Source organism: Podarcis pityusensis (genome assembly GCF_964106645.2).
Source record: "Podarcis pityusensis genome assembly, chromosome: 12".
NCBI classification, from domain to species: Eukaryota; Metazoa; Chordata; class Lepidosauria; order Squamata; family Lacertidae; genus Podarcis; species Podarcis pityusensis.
In genome coordinates this window covers 27165416-27190867 of record NC_138037.1, presented here as the reverse complement: position 1 = coordinate 27190867, position 25452 = coordinate 27165416, and the positions used below count along the sequence as shown (strand labels likewise).

General features: G+C 41.4%; 2 protein-coding genes across 13 annotated transcripts in view; one reads left to right on the top strand and one right to left on the bottom strand.

Annotated features, from left to right (window-relative positions):
• The first annotated feature begins 334 nt into the window (after positions 1-334).
• CYP51A1 (cytochrome P450 family 51 subfamily A member 1) lies at positions 335-11708 on the top strand. Its single transcript, XM_080975620.1, has 10 exons — positions 335-588; positions 1076-1174; positions 2340-2516; positions 3510-3636; positions 4761-4935; positions 6093-6212; positions 6595-6790; positions 8236-8331; positions 9744-9912; positions 10351-11708. The coding sequence occupies exons 1-10, from the start codon at positions 424-426 to the stop codon at positions 10536-10538; spliced, it is 1512 nt and encodes a 503-aa protein (XP_080831746.1). The 5' UTR covers positions 335-423; the 3' UTR covers positions 10539-11708.
• AKAP9 (A-kinase anchoring protein 9) overlaps positions 11702-25452 on the bottom strand; it is a 103280-nt gene continuing 89529 nt past the window's right edge. For all 12 annotated transcript variants that reach the window (XM_080975595.1, XM_080975597.1, XM_080975598.1 and 9 more), the window contains 12 exons: positions 23635-23830; positions 22672-22822; positions 21172-21840; positions 20234-20439; positions 18310-18421; positions 17670-17846; positions 16437-16637; positions 15506-15738; positions 14680-14765; positions 13549-13672; positions 12411-12550; positions 11702-12265 (listed from right to left, as the gene is read on the bottom strand). In XM_080975595.1, the coding sequence (XP_080831721.1) occupies positions 12222-12265; positions 12411-12550; positions 13549-13672; positions 14680-14765; positions 15506-15738; positions 16437-16637; positions 17670-17846; positions 18310-18421; positions 20234-20439; positions 21172-21840; positions 22672-22822; positions 23635-23830 (2339 nt within the window). In that variant the 3' untranslated portion in view covers positions 11702-12221. The remainder of the gene's footprint in view (positions 12266-12410; positions 12551-13548; positions 13673-14679; positions 14766-15505; positions 15739-16436; positions 16638-17669; positions 17847-18309; positions 18422-20233; positions 20440-21171; positions 21841-22671; positions 22823-23634; positions 23831-25452) is intronic.

Genomic DNA, 25452 nt, shown 5'->3' with positions numbered 1-25452 from the left:
GAAGCTTCTCACAGGATGGAGACGAAAGGTTTATCAGGACTGCAGATGAAATAAGCCACCCGGGTGGCTCCTCCGCGTGTGCCCTTTTGGCTACTAAGCATGGCTCCGTCTCCTTTTCTCCACAGGTGCAACACCCCGACCTCTTATCATGGGGTTGTGATTATTATGGGAGATAGTTTGGGAAGACTCCCGCCTCACCCTACCTCAGGGCGCCTCAGCGTCCGCCTCCTCCAACCGCTGCGCCGCCGACACGGTCACCCTGTGGCGGCGCGCTTGCCGATTGGCCTCCGCGCCGCGTGCGTCAGATGGGCAGAGATCGGCCCAGCTCCCGCCGGCGGAGGATAGGCCACGCCCCTCCGCCCGGCTTCTCTCGGCGTCCGAGTCCCCGTCGGTCCTGGTCCTGTGTGCCTCAGAGCCGGGAGGATGATGGCGGCGCCGAGCTTGCTGGAAACGGGCTACTCCCTGCTGGAGAAGGCGGCTGCTGGCAGCCCGCTCTCCCTCTTGCTGGCCGCCTCCGCTTTCGCCCTCGGCTTGGGATATTTGCTGCAGCTCGGCTCCCGGCAGAAGAAGCAGCCCAGCGCCGGCCAGGTGGGTCGCGGCGGGGGCGGCATTGGGTGGGCAGAACTTGGACCCGTGCGGATAGTTTGGGGTGGCAGCAAACCTGGGCAGCGGGAGGGGAAACGGCGGGTCCTTGCAGCAGGTGCATCCAAGCACAGGCAGCCGCCGCCTTGGAATGGGCAGCCAAAGAAGGAACAAGGGCACTCTGTGCGTGTGCAAAAATCCCCCTTCCTCAAACGCCTTTGTTTTGTTTCCAGAGAAGAAATCTGGAGTAAAGAAATCAGAGTAAAGAGCCCGGATGCTCGGCATTTCTTTAATGTCTATAAATGCGTGTAGGTGAAAACATTCATAGGGGCCGTGCTGTTGTTTGATTCCCATCCATATCTGTCATCCTTTTTTTTAGAGCCAGCCTAGCCGGTTAGCTCAGTTGGTTAGATCGCGGTGCTGAAAACAGTTTAGTGAGAGCTGCTTTTTGCTAAACTATATAACAAAAGGCTTTCTTCTTCTTCTTCTTCAGAATTACCCACCTTACATTTCGTCGAACGTCCCCTTTTTGGGACATGCAATTACATTTGGGAAGAATCCTATCGAATTCTTGGAAAACGCCTATGAAAAAGTGAGTCTATAATCATTTTGCGGTATAATTATTAGGGCTCCAAAGTAACACAATTATTCAGAATCCTTGAGCTCAAATATTTAGCTGAATGAAATTCCAAGACTGAAGTCTCATAGGCTAGCAATGCATCCCATGCAAATATGAGAACCTTGATGCTACTTAAAAAGAAAAGAAAAGCTGTTTTAGAAGAAGATTTTAGAATGCAGTTTAAGTGCTTTCTCTGTATCAGCTCCTAAATCCTCCTCCAAGTGGCTTCTTCACCTCATCTTGTGTGGGATTTCTGTGGATGTTCGAGATCTGAGTTCTTCTCATGATTGGTTATGCATTTGAGTATATTAGCCTATTGAGACTAATATTTGGTGCAGAGTGATAATAATGGTCTGCCCAAAATCTTAACTAAAATAACAGTAAGTTAAATCAATATTCACATTAGTAGTAAGTGAGTGAACAGGGATGTGGTTAACAGCAACACGCTTTTCAACAGCAAAGCTACCATAGGGTAATATCCAACTAAGTCATGCTTGGGGTATTGATATAAGGAATCTAAGTACTGGTTTCATTGGGTTTATGAATAACCTTGGATATTAAATGAAATGAACAGATGCAAATAATCTATGTGTGGTTAGTATAACTTTTTCTATAGGAAGAAGAGTAGGGTAGAAGAGTAGGGTAGAATCTATGGGAAGAAGAGTAGGGTAGAATTATAATTGGGTGGGCCTGGTGAATCCCTGGTCATTGTCTACTTTGTCTGGCCATTGCCCATCTGTCTACTTGAACAAGTTTAAACATTATGTGCAATTCAAGTCTAAGTATGTTTACTTGGAAGTATTTACATACATACATATATATATTCTGCCTTCCAAGAAGCTCAAAGCATTGTGTAATCCTACTCTGATTTTATCCTCCCAATTACCTTGTGATACAGCTACCATATATTGTGCCTAAGGTTGCAGCCTAGACACAGTAGATGTCCAGGTAGATGCATTTTTGTTTTCGTTTTTGCTTCTTGTATACAGCCATTTATGTTTTTTAAAGCAGTTACTATACATTTTATGGATTTCAGTGAAAATTCTCACTATCTTTGCTGTATGATAATAAAGTCACATTCTTGTATGCTTCTGTTCCCTGCCCCTTCATTTCCTACCTTCTTGGTTTGTTTCCACAGTACGGTCCTGTATTTAGCTTCACAATGGTGGGGAAGACGTTTACATATCTCCTGGGTAGTGATGCTGCTGCTCTTCTGTTCAACAGTAAAAATGAAGACTTGAATGCAGAAGATGTGTATTCACGGCTAACCACACCTGTCTTTGGCAAGGGAGTAGCTTATGATGTACCCAACCCAGTATGTGTTATTTCCATTTCAGTTTATTTACAGTGGTACCTCTGGTTGCGAACAGGATCCGTTCCAGAGGCCCGTTCGCAACATGAAAAGAACGCAACCCGCAGCGGTGCGTCTGCGAACACGCAGATTGCGATTTGCCGCTTCTGCGCATGCATGTGACATCATTTTGCGCGTCTGCGCATGCACAAGCGGCGAAACCCGGAAGTAACCCTTTCCTCTACTTCCGGGTCGCCACGGGATGTAACCTGAAAGAACGTAACATGAAGTGCACGTAACATGAGGTATGACTGTACTTTCATGTTACATATAGAACACAGCAAGTTGTTGCAATAACAAAACAACAGAGTTAGCTTCAATTACTCATAAGTATTGCTGCCATATTCAGTCTAATACAATTAGCCAAACTAATGACAGAAGATGAAATAGTAGATAGTACAATTTTATAGCTGAATACCCACTCCAGAACTGCTGATACACTCTATCAGGGTGCATTGTATTACTTTATAGTTTAACTCAAGCATAGCAAACTCGACCCTCCAGATGTTTTTGGGACTACAACTCCCATCATCCCTAGCTAACAGGATCAGTGGTCAGGGATGATGGGAATTTTAGTCCCAAAAATATCCGGCGGGCCAAGTTTGCCTATGCCTGGTTTAACTTACGGTTCACTTCAGAAAGAAGTTATTAGCCTGAAGGCATTTTATATAAAAAAAGGTTTGGATCAAAACGGGTTTTTTGTGCATACATAAATGCTTCACAGTCTGTCTTATTATGTCCTGGAAAATTGCCATCTTTGCAATTAGTTCTATAATGTATTATTGGCACAAAATGCCAAAGTGAAACTGATTCTGATGTGGGAAGAAAGTGGAGCATGTGTGCCTTACTTTCTCCTACTAAAATTAGTGGCAAACAAGTCCTTACCTTTTCGCTAGTTCATGCCTAAAACATACAAGTTGAATATTTTGTAAATAAAGCATTCTTTGCTTTTTAAAGGTATTTCTGGAACAGAAGAAGATGCTTAAAACCGGGCTGAACATAAGCCAGTTTAAAAGCCATATACCAATAATTGAAAAAGAAACTATGGAATATTTTAAAACTTGGGGGGAAAGTGGAGAAAAAAGTAAGTATATAGTTTGAAATGTTGTGCTTCTATTTGAACCGGGTCATTCTGGAACAAGCGTTGGTGTATCCAATTGCAATCAATTATTTGTAACTTCTTAGGTGTATAGAATCCTTTATCAACAACTTCAGGGCAAATAAAACACCCAGTTGCTATCTTATGGGCAACAAATAATGAAATAAAAAGGGCAGGAAAAATAACACTATGTGCTCAGTTCCAGACCTATTTTTGCATAAGGCTTTGGCGCTGGTATTGAAAAGGAGTTTGGAAGGTTTGCCTCCTGCTTTTCCCTATGTACGCTGCTTGAGTAAAAATTGTAGTGAATGGCTACTCATTGGCTCCATCATGATGGATAACTGTTTTTGCTTTTTCCTCCTTGTTATAATGACCTGAGATGATTGTTTGAAGGGTATACTTTCATATTTTTTTAAAAAAAATGTTTTATTGAAATTTGAAAAAGAATACAGAGATTAATATCAAATATCTTTTTATCAAGGCCAAAAACTGATCTAAATAAAACACAAAGAAGAAAGAAAAGGGAGTACTTTCAGAACCTATTCTAGGGTTAATGTGAGCCTTGTGTGATGTTTTCATCCAGTTTGAGCTATTTCATCCCTATGTAGGACTGAAAATACACATGCAACCAGTTCTGTTCAAACAACCTGATGGCACATTTCATTAAAGCATGTGGTCAGGAATGGATTTACCGGTAGTTCATGGGTCTGAAATTTCTAGGTTGTAGGCTCTCAAGTTAGATGGGATTTTATAACCCTGTGGGATGGATAACTCTAAATCTGGCTTCAGCACATTTCGTCTGGCCCATTCCTTACAATATATTTTTTAAAAAGAAATCTGCAGTAAATTCTGTCACACAACCTCTCCCACAGACAAAGGTAAGATACTCACAAGGTAACAGGGTTACAAGGTACTTTTAGGGCTGCCTTTTACTTTATTTTATTTTCCATGTAAAAACCATTTGCAGTGTCTAGAAACAGTAGCTTCTGCCACACATGGCGAAAATGGACTGTGTTCATTTATTTTTGAGGTTCATTTTGATGGTAAACCTGAATTCTTCCTCTGATTTACTGAATTCCCATTAATGTACTCTTTCTCTCTATGCACAGACTTGTTTACAGCACTTTCAGAACTAATAATTTTGACAGCAAGTCACTGTTTACATGGGAAGGAGATAAGAAGCGTTCTTGACGAGAAGGTAGCACAGCTCTATGCTGATTTGGATGGGGGATTTTCTCATGCAGCTTGGCTTTTGCCAGGCTGGCTGCCTTTGCCCAGCTTCAGGTACTGAGAAACTTGATGAGCAGAGAATTGAGTTAATCAAATATGCATTCTATACATTTCATCCTGCCCTCCATAAGGAGTTATGGGCTTTCTATGCAGTTCTCTTTCCTTTGTTACACCATCATAACAACCCTGTCAGTTAAATTGGTCTTAGTGATGTTGTACTTCAGGATGGAGCAGGGATTAACATTAATTATGTTGTGCTGTAACCTGAGATATTTAACTTCACTAATGTTTCAGTTCAATTCCAGTTTACGCTACTATACTTCTTGATGTTTTGTTTATTTACTGAGTGCTGCTAAAACAGAACACTTAGTATTTAGCTTAAATATTAATTTGGTTTCACAGCATTTATTTTCGAATCCATAGCCACAACATTCTACGTATGAGTCAGTCCTGCTTAAGGACCTCTTTGCTCTTTATGTGGTGTGGGAGCCGCTTCAGTGCAGCCCCTTGCCAGCCCATGGAGGACCGCCAGATTCCACTGTTTTCTATGCCAGTATTGCCCTGGTTTTCAAAAGGGGAAATACCAGCATGAGAAGGGAGCAATCTCCCTTTAAACCAAAACAAAGCCTCCATTACTGTTGGTGCTAGACTATGAAGTACAGATTAGAATGTGGATTGTTTCTCAGCATGCCAGTTTGTCAGATATTGAAAGAAAGTCCCACCTTTCAGGTAGGAGTATCACATTAGCCCAGGGGTCAGCAAACTTTTTCAGCAGGGGGCCGGCCCACTGTCCCTCAGACCTTGTGGGGGGCCAGACTATATTTTGGGGGAAAAATGAACAAATTCCTATGCCCCACTAATAACCCAGAGATGCATTTTAAATAAAAGCACACATTCTACTCATGTAAAAAAACGCTGATTCCCGGACCGTCCACAGGCCGGATTTAGAAAGCGATTGGGCCGGATCTGGCCCCTGGGCCTTAGTTTGCCTACGCATGCATTAGCCTCTCAGTAAGTACACTCTTGTATAGAATTGAAGGGCCAATCTAGTTTTTTAAGTTTGTGTAAATTGATACAGCCTTTTAAGGAGCAATGCAGGCAACATGCATGCGTGTTGAAATTGGAAACTGATATGTAGAATTCAAACCCTGTAGATTAATTTTTTTCCCTTCTAAACATGCTGTTACTTACATGGATTGTTTTAATTTCAGGCGCAGAGATAGAGCCCACAATAAGATAAAGTCCATTTTTTACGAAATAATTCAGAAACGACGGAAGTCTTTGCCAAGAGAGGACGATATGCTTCAAACACTGCTGGATGTTACCTACAAGTACGTGATGTAGCAAAAATGTTGCTGTTAGTTCCAGGAAGGTCTTTTCAGCTCTGAGTTTCCAACAACTTTTTATTCAGGAAGATAAAATAGCAGCAGAGCAACTAGTAGCCTGACTTATGCGAAGTAGAGCAGGCTTTTTTGCAGTGCCAACCCTGCCCCTCACTGCAAATACAGTGGAAGGACACAGTATGAATATTTCTAATAAATTGTCCTAGCAATCCTGAAATGATTCTATGTATTTTGCTTGAATTAATCTGAATTTGTTTTAGCAGAAATGGAAAACAGCAGCCACCCAGAGGATTGTGTCTATGAAATCTGTTTTTTGACTTCCTTGTTCAAGTGGCACATATGACCTGTGTTGTCTGTTTTTAAAATCTAGAGATGGCCGTTACCTATCAGATGATGAAATTGCTGGGATGCTTATCGGGCTGCTGTTGGCAGGTCAGCACACATCTTCGACTACAAGCACTTGGCTTGGCTTCTTTTTGGCTAGAGATAAATCAATCCAGGAGCGATGTTATGGGGAGCAAAAAGCAGTGTGTGGGGAAGACTTGCCTCCATTAAGCTATGACCAGGTTTGTAGGTTCTGTAATTCCTTTTAAGCATTTCTGTGTGAATGCATGCAAGTTCCTTAAATGTTTTTTTTTAAAGATTTTATTGTTTTACAGAAGTAAGTGTAATGTCTCTCGTATTTTTTCCATGTAACATTTTTACAAATCCGTTTCATTTGTCGAGACATTAGGGGGAGAAAAAAAAAAGGGGTGGAGGGAGGGAAGATGGGTGGGGGTGGGGTCGAGTGGCGATGTTTCTATTATGCTTAATGTATGTAGGGTTTGGTGTCAGCGTTGCTTGTGTTGTTCACTTGTGTTCCTTTGGTGGTGAGAGAGGTTGGGGTTGGCCTAGAGTGTGGTTGTTTGTTTGTGATTGGCTGTGGTGATCTTTGTTTTCATGTGTGAGTGGGGTGGGTTTTGGATCAGGTTAGCCATATTGATTTGTATGCTGTTGGTGGATTATTGTCATTGTCTTGTTGGGCTGTGTATGTGATAAAGGGGAGCCATACCGGGGTAAAGGCATCTTCTTCTGTTTGTCCCTGTGTCAGTTTCAGTTTATTGGTTAATTTTTATAGTAGGGCTGTTTCCCATACTATTTGGTACCATTGGTCCATGCTGACTCCTGATAGGTCTCTCCAGTGTCTGGTTATGGCAAGTTCCTTAAATGTTTAGGTGGAATTAGTTGAGAGAACAGGTTTTCAGAGGGCTTTTTAGTTCTTGGTTTTTAATTATGAGTGAAGTTAAATCCCCTAAATTGGGGGGGGGGCCCAAATTGGTGGGCCTTCCTATTTGGCGAAGCCATGTCCACCTGCCCTGCATGTAATATATGATGCCAGGTGTGGGGCAGGTAAAGGTGAGTCATGGCTGAAAGGGAGCTTGCAGGCAAGACTGATTGACAACATCTGCAAAGCCATTTACAAAAGTGCTATTTTCCACAGTGCTTTGAATGGAGTTTCCAAACATCTGACAATCAGCTGCTTCTCAGATCTTCAGGAACCCCCTTGAAAGCCTTGTGTAAAGTAGCAAGCAGAAGAGCTCATTTGCCATCGGCCAGAATAAGGATGAGTGAAGATAATTATCTGGCCCGCTGGGCTAGAGAGGTTCCTACCCTTGCCCTAGCTCAGTCAGTAAAAGCATGTGACTCTTAATCTTAGGGTCATGGGTTTAAGTTCTAGGATGACCTTTAAGGTCCCTTCCAACAATTCTATAACTCTAGGTGTAATGAGAGTTAGTTTGGACCAGAGTTAAGATTGAGCAGTATTGTGGATGCTAATGTAAAATTACACGCAAACACGTAGTTTCTTTTTCTCCAATTACATAGAGGAAAACATGTTTTAAATTGCTTTAGTTCTGCTGGAAGATAACGATCTGCTGTTTAGCTCTATGCTAAATTATGGTTCTTTCACTAAAGGATGTTATCCGTATAGATATGCACAAAACCAACAAGGTTTGTTTTTACTCTTTCGTAGCTCAAAGATATGACTTTCTTGGAACTTTGCTTGAAAGAAACATTAAGACTTCGACCTCCTATAATGACTATGATGAGGATGGCTAAAACTCCCCAAGTACGAATCTTTGTTTCAGCGATATGTTAAAGCAGAAATAATATCTTGATGAGGTGGTAAGTGGAATGTGTGGTGGGGCAGAGCCACCTTCCTGGCATTGCTGCTTCTCTGGGCAGCAGAGAAGAGGAGCCAGCGATACTCCTGCTGGTGAAATGTGACTCTGACCTCACCCCTTCTAACTAGGTAGCAGTGATGTCAAGGTGCCACTACTGACCAGAAGAGTACGCTCCAAAAGCAATATGAAGTTGCAAACATTACTTTTATTGACAAATAACAGTACAAAAGGTAGAATAGTTCTAACCTCTTGATTCCCCCCCTTGTAAATGATACAATCAGTTTAAGTAACTGGGCAGACACAGTTATATATGAGGTTGTTGTAGTACCTAAAACTTAATACATGGCAAAGTAGTCCTTGGAGGCGGGGTTGAAGAAGGGAGTTTATGGCAGATGAGTTAATGCTTACTTCCAAAGCCCTGCTGTGTTTACACCGGCCAGGGTGGAAGGTGGGGGTGGGAATAATCTCCCTCCCAAAGAGAATAGACTACATCAGCTTGAGGGCGGGAGTAGGGTTGTGGCTGGTTTGAAGACTTCTAAGGAAAAGAGGAACTAAGGGTTTCCACAACATGCCCCCTTTCCATTCGATACCATCCTTGGAGCACTAACAGCAGAGGAGTGGCTATGGTGGAGCTTTTAACTCCCACAAGGAGGACTCTAGTGCTGGACCTCCCTTTCTGACTGCAGAGAAGAAACCCTGTGCTATCCTATAGCCTCTCTGCTGCTCTTCCAGGAGTTCAGGACTGCTGCTTGCCTTAAATTATTTCCAGCAGTTCCATTCTAAGTTGCTTCCAAAGTTCCCCACTTCCCTTAACACAGAAAAAGACTAGACATTTGGTAAATAAAAAATGGTTTACTAATAAACTCTTCAATAGACAGATTCATATGCTTTTCCATACAGTAGTCAGAATAGGGGGTAGTAAAACTTAGGTTCTCAAGTGGTGTTTCTAAATTATTTGGTATAGACACACCAAGGTGGCTGGCTTAAGCCATGTGGTCTGAGCTTGGAGCATCTAGCTTAGACTTCCTTATTGGTAGAGTTCACATGCTGGAATGGAAAGAACAAAGGCTTGATCCCTTCCTCCCAAGGTAAGAGGGGGAGTGACCTAGCTAAGCCAAGCAGGACAGCTTAAGCTATGGTCTTAACCCCTTCATGCATTAATTAGACTTAAGCATATTGGTTATAGGAGGCTGGATGTCCCACAACTTGAGCAAACAGAGAAATTCCTTTAGCTAGGATAGTGATAATACATTGATGATATGAGTGGTACATGAATAGTATTAGTGAATCAACTATCCAAACTTTTGATGGGTTGGATTTGAATGTACACTTGATAAAAGTGTTTTCTTGCTTTTAGACAGTTGCTGGGTATACAATTCCACCTGGTCATCAAGTCTGTGTATCTCCCACTGTCAATCAGAGACTTAAGGATTGTTGGACAGAAAATGTAGATTTCAAACCAGAGCGTTATCTCCAGGATAACCCCGCAGCTAAAGAGAAGTTTGCGTATGTGCCGTTTGGTGCTGGTAAGTTGGTTGTAGTAGATGTTCTCCAAATAAGGGATACAATCATTGCCACCTTCAGTCATTTAAAAACAAACAAGCAAAAGACTTTAATTTTTAAAATTAATTTGCAGCATGGACTGGACACCTGTGTCGGCCCTCATGTTTTGAAAAGTGGAGTACCAGTGTCTCTAGCTAATCTCTTGAAAATGCAGGCACTTGGCTAATAAACAGTAACTGAGGTTCCAACAGGTTAAAGCCTCTCCCACAGCAACCTATTTTTGTTCCCATGAAGCAGACCTTGGGTGGGTTTTGTTTGCAGGCATCCAGTTTTGAGGCATCCTGTGGCCCTTCACCCCCCCCCCCGGGAGTTTAGGATTGCTCCCTTATACAGATCTAATTTCTTGGTGGTACAAGAATGTTTGCAAACGTAAAATAAAGACACTTTTAATTTTCTTTTAGGTCGTCATCGTTGTATTGGAGAGAACTTTGCTTATATTCAAATTAAGACAATTTGGTCAACGCTTCTGCGTTTGTATGAATTTGATTTGGTGGACGGTTATTTCCCTACCATAAATTATACAACTATGATCCATACACCCACTAACCCTATCATTAGATACAAAAGGAGATCAAACAGCACAACATAGCTTCTTGCAGCTGAACTGCAGGGACATTTCTGTACAAGTTATGTGAAGACAGTTAAAAAAAGTGGCTGTTCCTAGCCTATAGTATTGTGAAGAAGTGTGGAAAGTTTGTGCTATTGGGAGTACTAAGTGGGGGGTGGGATGTTTGCTTTTTATGTTTCTATCATTTCTTATCCTGTACTTCTGATTCTGTAATGTGAATGTGTTCTAATATATGTGCCTTTTAAAAGAAAACTATTAATCTTTGGTAGGTTTAGAAATACCACAGTTTTTAAAAATGTAAATGGATTAATGAGAATGTATTTTGGTTTCTTTAAAATGTTGGGATAAAAAAATAGGATCCTGCTTCATTGACTCCAGTAGTTTCACTTAAACTTGTGAAAAAACCTGGTCTAGTGGAATGCTGATTAAGCCAAAGATGACTAATCATGAGAGCTGTAGATCATAGATGTTATTGTTTTCCAGAGGTGACTTTCTGCCTGTGGCAGAGTTCCACTTGCAAAGCACTGGATACAACCCTTTGTTTTTAAATTGGGCAATGCCAAAATGACAACTTTAATGTAATTTACAGTTAGGCAATCGGGTTGAGATTAATACTTATGATAAAGATCTAAAGTATTAATCTTATGTGACTAGCACAGGACATTTTTACTTACACGGTGTCTTATCTATAAAATGTTGGTGTGCAAGCAGTTTTGGAAGAAAGCCGAAGGCTCTCATGGGTGTAGTGCCCTCAGTATGGACCGAGAGTAGAACAGAGGAACAACCAGGTGACTTGTTCACACCTGAGAACCAGACATTCTCCCCCTTCCCCATTTCTCACAAATGCACAAGCAACTCCCCATATTCTATTTGTGCATGATCGTGCACACACAAGCTGGGCGGGCAGGTGATGCGTAGGTAAGACGCTTCCCCTCCGACTCACGAGGAGACCACTGGGGCAGGTCTCCTGAGCAAGGATGACTCTCCAGGGTGCTCTCCATTTTGCACATTTTCATGTATGCATGTGGGGGCCCGGAAAATAACCCCTGTGTAAATGGGGAACCGCCTGTAACAATAAAAATGTTGTAGCGCCTTAAAAACACTCTTATTGTAGCTAGTCAGAAGACTGTTTTTTTTTCAGCAGGCCTAAAGTTTCAAAATAAATTTTGAACACGTGTCACACATTTAAAAGGATGAAATCATCTTTATTTCAGTACTTTGACAAAATACCCATAAAATTCAAAACTTCTACCTTTACAAAAATAGGTCTCTACAGGTGATATTTTTTTCTCTGCAGTGCCAGTAGCAAATAGGATAAAATCATGAAAAGTCCTTCACTTATAGCCTCATCAGAAACTGTTGTGCACGCTTGGGAGCTACACACTCGGCAATCTCAAGACATAAACATTTCAACCTCTCAAACCGCCTGATAAATACACTTTAAATAATTTAATTGTTTAAATTAGCATTCCACAAATATACATGAAATTTAATGATCGGTTTCAAATGTCCACAAAAAGTGCCTATATACATAAGTTCCAGTCTTGGTGAAGATGCCAGCAAGGTGAACTGCATACAATCATTGAGCTGTGTTCATGTTGGTCCCACAATATACACATACGAAAAGCACAGCAGCAGCAGCAGCAGAGTTGCAAAAGGCATTTCATCTGATATCACTACCAGCGGTGAAATAGGTCACAAGGATTATCTTCTGATACCAGAATGCAGTTGAGTGTATGAAGCAGGTGCTGTGGACCAAAATGAAACACATTAGTGGGTGTGGTGCGGCTTTGACAATTACAGACTTCCTGAAATTAACACAATGATTGATGTGAACAGCAGTTGTTTACAGAAATACAAACTGGAGCGCAATAATTAGAAAAGAACGTTTACCTGACTGTACACTGCCAAGCCGCCTCTGTAGAGCCTCCAGGCGGTTGATATAATCTGTTAAAGCCCTGTCAGGATCATAATTCTGCAGCTGAGAACATGCGAGGGAGACTGGGCTTAAATCGGTGTGGATGCCCTGGTACCTTAGAATGGAGAGATAAGCAACAAAAGATGTCAGTTGGTGCTGTAAAGTGCCTTCAGGTTCTAGAATGCGGCAAATACTGCAAAATAAGCAAAACTCTGTTGATAATTACTGAGATACAAAGATATACAAAGATATGATACAGAAGATATAAGATATAAGATACAAAGATATGATACAGAAACTACGCCAAACAAGTGCAATGGGTATGTCAATATACAACCCTCAGGTATTTATGCTGATCCTTCTGTAAAAGCCGTAATAACTTCCCTGCTGGCTGTGAAGCACCAGGCACTCTGACGATGCTATGTAAAATAACAAGAGTACAAGAGGGCAGCTCCCTCTCCAAGGAGCTTCCAATCTAAAATTTGACACGGAGTATTAGGTTGATCAGATCAAAGGTCCAACTAGCCAGCCATCCCGTTTCCAACTGTAGCCAATGGCATGCCACCAGGAAGTCCATAAGCAGGATGCAAAGGTCAATTCTGCCTTCCTGCATCTGGTACTGAAAATGTGCACAGACTTTTATGGGGTGTGTAGATTCCATTTATGAATTTGTCTGATCCCTTTTAAAAGCTATGGAAGTCACTGGCCCTTGCCACAGTATGTGGTAGGTAAATCCATTCATTGATTATGTGGTGCAAGGGAGCATATGTTCAATTGCTCTGATTCTACTACCAATACATTTTGTTGGTTGAAACCCCTCCACCCAGTTCTAGTGTTTGAGAAAGGGACATGCATTTTTGGCATTTTCTCTCCTTGTAAGCCAGTATTCATCCTTATATCCTTATATATGCATGGCAGCCTAAGGAATGGCTTCCTTGGTCAAGTTAGGATCCAGCATTCTGTTTCCAGCAAAGTTCACAAAACATGGCATAAAGATGACAGCCTCTCTTAGCTTGTTTTGTCCCCAGTACCTCTGAAAATAGAAGCTACATGCTAATTTGCTTCAGCAGCCCATCACAGACATGCAAGAAAAGAACAAACACTGATATTTACCTATGCTGATAGCTTAGAGGAGATCTAAGTGATTCCAGCTCTGATCTAGATCTGTAAGATGAATGCCTATGTTCTCCAAAGAGCTCCAGACCACCAGGGAAGGAATCAGGTCGCAGGTCATTACCTATGTAAACAAACAAATTAACTTTCTGCTAAAGAGAAGCAGCAAATTAAAGACTCCCATTTCTGTACACCAGCAGCATTTAATGAACTTGTTTCTTGTAGCTTATGGGTGAAAATCATTGAAACGGGTGGCCTTGTTTACAAATCATGCTGTCACCATTCAAGCCTATGCTGTAGCCATGAGGGCTTAGAAGTATCACCTTAAACCCGCAAAGTTTTGTTTAATTTACAACCCAGAAGCTGAGCCTTTCCAAAGAGGTCAAAGTATAATTTCTGGGCTTTGCTTGCTGGTTCTGAGCATTCAAATACAGTGTTCAAAACTCTCTTCTTAAATCAACACTGGACTCTTTTCACAAAATACAGAAATTTGAGTGTCAGGATAATCTCCAATAATTCTTCTTTTCATGCTACATGATTGCATTTTATTGCCTATTTAAAGCCACAATGTCTGGTTTTGCAAGTTAGAAGAAAAGCATAGGCCAGTTAAATATCTAGTAGTGCAGAAGGCAAACCTCTGATGGTCACAGAATAGTAGACGAAAGCAAATGGTATAGGCACTTGTTTAAGTTTGCTTAAGCACTAAGCTCTGACTACAATGGAATCAAAGTATGCGGCACTTTGTGGAGATAGTATTGAGGGCTCTGATACCTCATCAGCTTCCCCATCCACTGTGTGAATGTGTGACTTGGCTCGGGTTTGTATTCTCAGCACAGAATTTTAAAAACGTGCTACTTTGCATCTTTTTATTTCCTCTCTCTCCAAAAGATGGCCATGGTAACACTGGTGTGATCACTTTAAGATCACCTGAGAACCACCAACAAATGATTTCAAGAAAGCTATCCTTATATATGCATGGCAGACATACACACACTCTTCTCTGGATGGGGGAAAATGTCCCTCAAAAACCAAATCATTGGAAAAGTTTATCTCATTGCTAAACTTAAAAAATGAGACACTGGTCTCTAGGACTGCCAGACCTTAAAAGGGAATCTGTCAAAAATTATTTACCTGTGTTCTGGCTAAAACCATCTCTGTTGATGCCTGTTAAACTATAACCAGTTACTCGGTGCCATCGACGAACTAGAAACTTCATTCTGCAATTTGAAAATGAACAAAGAAAGACTTGTCTAAACATTTCTGATGCAAACAACAGGATTAGAATTCTCCATAGATACATGAAACAGTCTTACATAGCCAATCTCTAAATCAGCTAATGCAACTTGCTGGGCAGAGCAAACCAATGGCAGTGGGAAAGAAGTGCCAAATCTGGAGCGCTGTCAATCTCATGCCACCCAGGGTCAAAGGGAGGGGGGCTGTGCTTTCACTTATCAGGAGAGCTGAGGATTCAAAGCCGCCTCTTGGCCTGTCTCCCTGATCAGCTTTGGAGAAGAGACAGCCACAAAGGTTCCTGCAGCCACAATGAAGAGGCCTCCAGGAATGGAGTTCCTTCTCTGCTTTCAGAGAAAGATCATAGGTCCCTCGGGATGAACTTCCAGGGACCACAGCACTGTACCCCAACACTGCTTTTGTAATACATTTAAAAAATAATGTAGGCTTGTTTTTTGTGAATATAAACATAGATAAACTAAATAATAAGTTGTAAAATTAGTGACATTCAGGAGAGAAAAATGAATCATGTTTTCTTAGGTACTGCGAGTAGAACACATGCCATAGAATCTCTTGATTTGTTTTCCGTCCATGATACGTAACTTTGCAGTGACACAGGGGCTCAGATTTAAATGGAGTGGACGCCTACTTACATCATTTTATTTCTTTACACATGCAGGTCATGTATTTGGTTCACTTTATACAAAACAAATGTCCTGTATCATACCTTGAAATTGCGATTAATACTCTAACTGCTGAGCGGAACCGAGTGAAACTCTTTGAACGGCGGGTGATCACCTCTAGGTCTGTGTAGGAAGGCTGCCCACCCATTCTGGCAAGGAGGGATAAGGTGGCGTCTTCACACTCCTGAAACCCACCCAATAAGAGCAGCAAATATTTCTTCTGGTATATGAGAGCCTTCCGAAAGCTCTCTGCTCTCAGGTATCTGCCATAAATTCTCTAGAAAGGAAAGGAAATAAAATAATGTATTAATAAATAACACTCTTTGTTATGTCTGATGTCCGAATGGAGGTCATTCTTTCCACCTATCCCAGGAATGGGGAATTTTGTTGGACTACAACTCTCACCAGCCGCAGCCAGCATGGCCAATGGTCAGAGATGATAGGAGCAGCAATCTCTGGAGGGCCACAGCTTCCCCAGCCCTGTCCACTACCCATGCAGCTCCTTAAGTTAGTATTGCAGTATGAGGAGCTGCAACTTCAACCTTAACTGGCAAAGGAAAAAGGCTCCACTTGCATGCAGGATCTTCTTCCTCTGAACTTCAACCAAGTGCAGAATGTTGGCCTTTTCCTTTCATTTATCCGAAGGAAAAATCGGAAGAAAAACAAAAGAAAGGAAAGGAAAGGTGTTAAACAGACTAGGATGTGACAGGCCAGGGCTCAAATCTCCACTCAGCCTTGAATTGAGTTTGGGCCAGTCACAGTCTGTCAGCCTAAGCTACCGCACAGAGTTGTTACAAGGATAACATGGCGAGTGGGAGAATGATGAAGGCCACCTTGAGCTTCTTGGAGAAAAGGTGGGATATAAATGCAATAATAAGCATTTTGCCTCAGATTAATGCAAGAAGAAAAAAATCAAGTAATATTCTTAACAATAGAACAAAATGTCCAAACAACAGGCGATGAAAGGCCTCTTACCTTTAAAGCAGCATTTTCTGAATCTGACCCCAGTTCTCTCAGAAAAGCCTCATTCCTTAATTCTGCCCTCAGTTTGGCCAGCTCTGCTTCGGCCTGCTTCAGGGACTGTTGCAGAATCAATTTCTCTTTGTTCCAGAGCTCTCTTTCAGAAGAAAGGAGAGTATCGACACTGCCTCCATTGTTCAGCGACAGCCTGAAAGTCTTGTGAAATTTCAGAAGAAATGCAGAATTAAGTCCACTAGTACCAACAAGGCAAACACCAATTTCAAGGGAGGAACCTTCCTCAGCTCTAGGAGGGGAGTAAAAGTTTAAATCTCGCCTCCAGCAAAAGACAGTAGCTCGGTGGTACAGCATCTTGCTTTGTGCGCAAAAAGTCTCGATGCTCAATCCCCGAGCATCTCCAAGTAGGACAGGGAAAGAACCCTGCCTGAAATCCTGAAGGTATTGCTAGTAGGTATAGACAAAACTCATGAGCTATACAGACCAACTGTCTGACTCAGTACAGGGCAAGCTTCCTAAAACTGCTAGGATCCTAATCATTGTTTACCAGCCAGCTAATGAGTGCAGAGAGAACGCAAGAGGGCTTCTCAGCTGGTCGCTGTCATTTGGTGCCCATCGAAACACAGCCAAGCAAGAGGTGGGTGGGGGAAAGAAAGCAGCCATTGTAAATGTTGATCTGGTTCATTTCCATGGACCTTGTTGCCCGAGGCAAGGCAGAAGGGCTTCAAATCCTATAGGGGACTCTTAATGATACGGTCTGAGAAAGATAGGAGTATGGCCAGCTGCCAGACAGCAGAATATAGGAGACACAGGAGAAATGGGAGAAGGTAAGGGCAGGGATGGTGAAGTTATTCAGTCCCAGCCATTGAGGGAACAAAGCTGGGTGCTATGCCCAGAGGTCAGGTAGCAACGGAAGGGAGTGACCTAGAGGAAGAGCTAACAGGCATCCCTGTGATGAGATGGGTCTTGATTCCAGTAGGGCAGGGTTTCCCATACTTGGGTCTCCATCTGTTGTTGGACTACAACTCCCATCATCCCTAGCTAGCAGGTCAGGGATGATGGGAACTGTAGTCCAAAAACAGCTGGAGACCCAAATTTGGGAAAACATGCGTTTAAAAATGTGCAAGTTAACACCAATGCACTCAGCTTAAGAGATGTATGACTCAGTCCATCTGGACGAGTACTTAAGGTGAACTGAAGGACTATTTATATTCAAATTAGGTAGAAACATACCGAGTCTCCACACGGCCCTCTCTGCTGGTATCGTCTAAGCTCCTCCTCCAGTTTCATGACTGCATTTCTCAAATTGTTCTTCTCCTCGCTCAGTCTGCTGACAAACCCAGTCAATTCAGCATTCTGTTTTAGTAATCTTTCAGTCAATGAAGCAGAGGATGGCAAGTCTGAACTTATCTAGATAGAAAAACAAGTAGTTTTCAAGTAGATCAGTTTGGCTCCCGAGAATTTTTTTTTAAATGCTACAAGATCAGGAAGAGTGCCCACAATTGTTCTTTAAATCAACTTTGGAAAAACTTTCATGAAACAATGTAACAAAATAAAACAGATAAATATACCTATTTTATTATTTTGCTAAATTTTGCTCTCTTGGGAGCCACCTTGAGCTTCCCGTATTTAGTCAGAAAGGCAGGAAGAAATATTTTAAATAAATTAATAATAATTTTAAATGGATAGAGTCCCATACTAGGGTAAACTGAGTTTCATCAGAATTCAACAGGACCTATGTCCACAGAATGATGTGTACAGAATTCACAGAAAATGTAGCATGTTTTGAATACACACATGTTAATTTATCAGGCATACATACTTATGACATTTTGTATCAGAAACGTCTTGAATAAGTGCTAATTTCTCTCACCTCTGCTTCCAGGTTGGGCAAGCCAGACAGGATTTGTAACTGCAAGATAACTTCTTCAATGTTATTTTGTATTCCAACAAAGCCTTCATCATCTGCTTTTTCAAATGGTAATCTGGAATAAATAAAAACAACTGTTAATTTAGGTAGAGTAACAGTATGCATATAGGTATAAATGTAGCATAATGCAAGAACTGGTACCTAGTTTTCATTTATGAAGCCTAGCTTTCAGAATTCTTTAATATAAATATTAAAATTATATAAAATTATAATATATATAAAATATTATAAAATAATATAAAATTAATACAAATCTAATGCAAAATTAATACAAAATTAATGCAAATCTAAACTGTGGCTAAACGCTATGGCATCTTCATGGTCTACATCATTGTCCTGAAGATTTAAACTTTTATTCAAGAATTTATGTCATTTTCTCCTGGAAAGCTGTTCTTTAACTTATACCAGGGGTGTCCAAATTTTTTTCAAAGAGGGCCAAATTTGATGAAGTGAACAAGTGTAAGGGCCAACCAAAGTTATTGAGCTTTTTTTAGGGTTTTACCCCAGGAGATTGCCACAGGGACCGAATTAAATTAACTGGTGGGCTGGATTAGGTCCTTTATCCTTATATTAAAAGGATAAAGGACCCCTGGACAGTTAAGTCCAGTCAATGGCGACAATGAGGTTGCGGCACTCATCTTGCTTTCAGGCCAAGGGAGCCGGTGTTTGTCCGCAGACAGCTTTCTGGGTCATGTGGCCAGCATGACTAAACCATTTCTGGCACAACGGAACATCGTGACAGAAACCAGAGTGCATGGAAACACTGTTTACCTTCCTGCCACAGCAGTACCTATTTATCTACTTGCACTAGCGTGCTTTCGAACTGCGAGGTTGGCAGGAGCTGGGACAGAGCAACAGGAGCTCACTCCACTGTGGGGATTCGAACCACCAACCTGCCAATCAGCAAGCCCAAGAGGCTCAGTGGTTTAGACCACAGCTCCACCTGTGTCCCATTCCTGGTTTTGATCCCCATCATCTCCAGTTAAAGCATATGGGACAGCAACACAGGATATGATTTCTGCATGAAATCCAGAGAGTCATTGCCTGCCATGGTAAACCACCCTGGGCTATAAGGACCCATAATGGTCTGCTTCTGCACAAACCGCTTCAGCTCAGGCAGTTTATTTGGGACATCATGAAAGGGAAGAAAACTGTTACTTTTAAAGTTATTACTCCTGGAATTTAGTGGCACAAGTCCATTTGACCTCCAAAAATGTTCAAAAACCAAGGCACGGCTTCTGATTGGTTGCAGGAGCTTCTTGCACTCAACTGGAAGTTGCGGGAGCCACGTCCGACATTAGGGTTCCAAATAATGTTCGCAAACCGGAACACTCACTTCCAGGTTTGTGGCGTTTGGGAGCCAAAACGTTTGACTCGCAAGGTGTTTGTGAACCAAAGTATGACTGTATTCAGCTAAGTTGTACTCAAAGGAGATCTATTGAAACTAATGGACCCAACTTAGTCATGTTTATTTATTTCAGTGGGACTCCTGTGAATAAAACGTACGACTCTGTGCATCTTGGGATGGGCTGCTTCACCTCAGTCAACAAAATATTTTACCTCCTCGTATTTAAGCAAGTGATTCATACATTTTGGCATTGGTAGGTAGCCAAAGTTTACATTCAGAATGACCTAATCCCAAAAGGATAGTGCTTTTCTGATGTCAATCAGAAAAGCATGTTATCTCCTTCTGAAGCAAGGGGAGGATTTTTGTCCCAAGGTGAACACAGTCAATTAAAGTCCACATCCCCCCAAATGTGGCATGCTGCTAATATAAAAGAGCCAACCACCTTAACAATAAAAGGGTAAGCTGAGTCATTGGTTTCTGAACATCCAGTTATTGTCAGTAGCAAGAAATCACTCTAACCTTTGGGCAGCTTTGTTAGCCAGATGTTTCAATGTGGAAGACACAATTATAAGCTTCTGTCCAATCATCTGCAGATCTTGAGATTCCTTGGTAGCATCTCCCATGCCAACTAGGGCAGAATAGGACAATTCTTTTGTTTCAACTCCTCCAATTTTCTGCTGGAAAACCCACTTTCTGGTTCGCTCATTAGATGTATCCCTAGTAGTCTGTACATGCAAAGGGGGGGGGGAGATTGAATTTCCATATCTAGTACAAAATCCTATTATTGAATTAAATGAAAGGACTGATAGGACTATTTTAGACATGTAACATTAAAAGATACCAAGTTGCATAATTACAAAGAATAAATGGTGATTTCATTTAAATAAAGGCTGCATTAAAAAAACACAACCCAACTATTAGTAGCTTCAAGCTGCATACTTCATGACGCAAGGCTATTTAGAAAATAATTTTCAAATAGTTATACAACATGTACAAGGACATTAGCTACATAACAATATATGAAATATCCTTGACCACTGTATAACTGGCTTAGATGAAGTTAAGCACCTCACAAACCTTTAGGTGCTGTTTTTAAAAATGATCCTACTTATTTTTGAGCTATTGTTATCTGTAACTGTTGCTGGTTTTTATTGGTCTTTTCTTTCCCCCTTTTTAGTAGATTTAAACTTCTTGTAAGCTGCCCTGAGCACAATGGAAGGGCAGAGCATGAATTATCTTAATGAAATTTATTAGCATTCGCAATAGCAATTTTTGACAAATGCTAGGAGAGCTTAATGAAATACCTAAAATTTTGCTTTCAATTGTCCTTCACTCCCCCCAATTAAAAGCAATTTTGATTCATGAAGTTAAGACTCAATGATCTAGAAATTACAAATTTTATCGGGCAATTAAAATCACTTGCAATTTTGAACTTTATGTTCTAAAAGCTACCATACCTCATTTAGATTCTGACATACTGCTTTTTCCACTTTTACTCCGGGCTCTTCTCTCTGTTCTCTTTGCTGCAATTCTTGGATTGTTTCTTGCAATTTCTTTTCCTCACATTGCAGCTGATGAACCTGTTGTCTCTTCTCCCCAAGCTGCCACTGAAGATCTTCTACCTTGGATTCCAATTCGTGTACTTTTTTCTGTGCCAGGATGTTAGCATCTTGCTCAGTCTGTAGAGCTTTTCTTTGCACCTGCCTCTCCTTTTCCATCTGTTGTTTCAATTGCACAACTTCCAATTTATATTTCTCAGTTTCGCTAACCAGGGCAACTATACAGTCATGCTTTTCGTCCAGTTGTTTTTGCAGATCCTGGAGTAATTCTTCAGCTGGTGTAAGAGTTCCATCCTGACTTTTCTGGTCAGCTGCCTGAAGCTGGGCACACAACTCTTTCTCCCTTTCTAGTGCACTGTTTATCTCAAGAACCCTGAATCTCTCAGATTCCAGGAGTACCTGAAGCTCAGAGTTACAGCTGCGCTCCTGGGACAACTGGGCTGCATTCAAGGTTTCTTGGGACTGGATCTTCTTTTGCAAATCAGTTGACAGCTCTCTCTCCAGCTCCAAAAGATTACTCAGTTCTGCAACTTTTTGTTTCTCATTTTCAAGGGAATATTTCAAATCCTTCCAAAAGGAAAAAAGAAAATGATACACAACTGTCTGAATGAATCTGAAAATACAACATGAATGTTGACACTACTGGGGCTGAAGATCTTACTAGATGTGATTCTAATGCAGGGCTTAACCTAATGCTGGAGTCTCTTCATTAAATATATTTTTTTCCCTTGACTCCAATAAAAAGGATTAAGGTACATATTACAGATGCAGACCTGCAAATATCTCAGCTTAAAAGTCTTGTTAAAAGAAGAAAGTCCTCTGCTGTCTTTTGGGTGCCTATTGAGAATGTGCTGAAATGTAAATTTATTTCTGACAACTTGAAGGGATTCAGACTCCCACCTACTGGCATATCAAAAAACCTCAGGCATCATTTGGCAGCCGAGTAGATTTAAACTTGGTACAAAGGAAGAGGAGGAGGAATAGTTCACATACTTATTAGAAGTATACGGTCCATCATGGGAGAGACTAGCATGCTGGAACACATTCCTTGTATCACAGGCTTACTTCCAGGCATCACCAGTTAAATGGCTCAGATGTAGTAATGTAAAAGACCTCTGCCTGACACTCTAAACAGCTACTGCTAGTTAGAGTGGACAATACTGAATTAGATGGACAAATAAAAAGTCCGACTTTGCGTAAGACTGCTTCTCATGTCCCTAAAAGGATGAACATATGGCTTCAGGTACTGAAACACACACTGTCACACACTGTCAGTCAGCGCACTGCTTCTACATCCACACCTTGCTTGCTGCATCATTATTTAGTTAGATAAAATCTATAGCTCTGTATAACTACATTCCACATGCTCACAATGTTTTAAGGGTCAAGAACTGTTACCTCAAGCTCTTCTTTTCCTCTTTCTTCACTGCGTTCTATTTTAGCCCTTTCTTTCTCCAACGCCCACTGAAGCTCTCTTGATTTCTTCTGTTCACTTGCCATGGTGTCTTTGAGCAAATCTAATTCAGCTGCTTTCCCCTTAAGTTCATTTCTGACAAAAGTCAAGACAAGGTTGCCTTTATAAACCTTTTTCAAGAAAGTAACTAGGACAGGATAAATTATTCACATGTGTGTGGACACTTGAGTGTGAAACTACATGTTAAAAGGGAAACATTAGGTTCTCAACTTCATATTTGCCTCCTAATAGTAATGAGGGGGGGTGGACATTTGTTTAGGAAGTACTGAATCCTTCCTTGCCCACTAATTCGACATCATCCCGACCCTCCATGTTTGTGGAGTTAACATGTTGTTCCTTGTAGAATATTTTTTCTTAAGCGTCAGCAAAATGAGGCAAGTCAATCTAAGGGATTATCCACCCTTACCTTTTGCCCCTCTTTCAAGGTTTTTTTTTTGTTTTTTGCCCCAGATGTTTCCCCATGTAAACCCGATCTTTAGTGGTCAATCAGAGCAAGCGTTAATTCAGGTATCCATGGATTGCTATTTTCTCTGATTGACTTTTAAAAGAGTAGGTTTTCGCAGGCAAAGCTCTGGAGCAAAAAGAAATAAAGAAAATAAAATAAGAAAAGGATGCTAAAACATGGAGCTTTAAAGCACAGACTGTGCCTGGAAAGAGTAGAAAGCTCAGTGTGAATAAGCCCTGAATTAAGTAATTAAACAGCTTAAAATAACCAACCCCATACCACATTAGCTATTATAGCTATTACAGTTTGAGGCCATTGGTTTTTTTCTATAATTAAAAACCAGAGAAGTCAAACTGACTTTGTATGAAAAATTATGGATATATAATTTATATCGACATTAAACTTCAGATTTACTATAGGACCCCACCACTGAGAACCTCACCTGATGGCTTCCAGATCTCTTAAGTGCTTATGCTGGGCTTTCAGTGTTGTTTCCAGTTCCAGTTTAGTCTGTCCAAGTTCATTCTTCAGTTCTGCAACCATCACCCTCTCAGAATTCAGCTGCTCCTGAACCTCAGCTGCTTTGTCCTTTATATTACTGAGCTCCATTTGCACCTCCATGTTGTACCCCAACAATTCTAGAGAATATGCAGTCAAACAATAAGTAACTGACTGTACACACTCATCCTTTATGATCGAAAAAAACACCTTGAGCAAATGGCTGTAGCAAGTCCAATATATCATTTATAAAACACGTTTGATTTCAGCAAATGGTAGCAAAGAAACAGGTACAAACACATATATGTCAAGAAAGACAGCACTAGCCTGAAGGAAAAGGAAGAGACAGTTCTTCCATGGCTTTGGGATGTTGCCAAGAGGGATTTGGCTCCCCTTATTGCTCAAAGGCAGGAAATAATGTAACTTCACAGGAAGTTGTGGACTCGCCCTCCCTTGAAGCCAGTTCCTTTCATGCCTTCACTCAGAACAGACCCTTGACATACCTCTCTCATCTTCAGTCTTCTCCTTCCTCAAGCTTTTTGGCAAACAGTACTGTATTGTGACTGTTTACCTATCAGTATGTTAGATTTATTTAGTTAGTGTGACTGTCTCTGTGCTTGCCTCAGAACTGCTCTTAGTCACAAACAAATATCAGATTTATTTTGCCCTCCCCTCAGTCTGTTGTCTATTCTCTGCTTTTCCTTGTGCCTCTTCATTTAGGCAAGCAGCCTTCAAAGATGGGAAAGGCTTTGGGGAAAAGCACCACCTCACCCACCTCCAAGACATGTGTGCTTCAGAGTCTGTCATCCAGATTATCGAGTGTTGCAGAGGTCGAGACGTAGAATGAGGGAGAAGGTGCCTAATGAGGTAGACCCAATGGCACTTGAAATACAGAGCTCCAACTACTATCTTGCAGGTGCAGTTCAGAGCGGTGGCAACTGTGTGCATGGCCCAAACTTGTCCCACATTAGAAGTGATGACAGCAGGTGGCGGCTCTGGTTGAATAGAGTTGGAAGAAGCAATACGGCTCCTGGCCAGTGGAGGGAATGGCAGCAGACAAGCAAGATACAGAAGGGAGGGAGCTAAAACTGCAAGACTTCTTCCCACTCTTTTCAGGCAGACAAGCAAACGGAGGAGAAATTCTCAAAGCCTTAACTCCTGAAGTTGTTTTATAGTCTGCTTCTTCTGAAGAGACTTCTTGGTTTGAGGAGTTCCCACCCAGTTATCTAACGTGGAATTTCCCCCAATAAGTCACCCCCATTCTGCCTTAGTAAATATATACACAAGCAAATAAAACCTGCTTTCTTGTCTCATATATCAGCAGAGTTAGCTAGAAACTACCAGGGTGCCAAGTAAAACCATGCCATCAGCCATGAAGTGTAATTATAGATAGTCCTTTTGTCATTGCCATCCATACCAGTCCTTTCAAAATAACCAGTTCAAGAGAAGAGGCGATTTTTGGTTTAGCCATGCCTCCTGAAGTAGGCAAAGAGACTGTGGAAATCTCTTTCAAAGTTCATTGCTGCCTCCCAGTTCAGAGGAGAAAATTAACAGCACTTCGGATGCCATACATCCACCAATGAGTGGGAAACTGGCATGTCCAACAAGGAGACTTGTAACTGTCTTTTTATCCATTTGTCTATGTCTGGTTTTCCTATCTCCCATTTTTTTCTCTAGGGTCCTCCTTAGCTTGGCCAGAAAAAGAACTGAGGTTTCAAGGGAGGGAGAGTCAACTTCCTTGGAAGGCTTTGCTTGCATTCAA

Bases quoted from the DNA above. Each gene is read 5' to 3' on its own strand.
- CYP51A1 (XM_080975620.1), top strand. From the start codon at position 424: ATGATGGCGGCGCCGAGCTTGCTGGAAACGGGCTACTCCCTGCTGGAG. The intron at 3,637-4,760 runs GTAAGTATATAG...CTCTATGCACAG, and splicing joins GGGGGAAAGTGGAGAAAAAA to ACTTGTTTACAGCACTTTCA. The intron at 6,213-6,594 runs GTACGTGATGTA...TTTAAAATCTAG, and splicing joins CTGCTGGATGTTACCTACAA to AGATGGCCGTTACCTATCAG.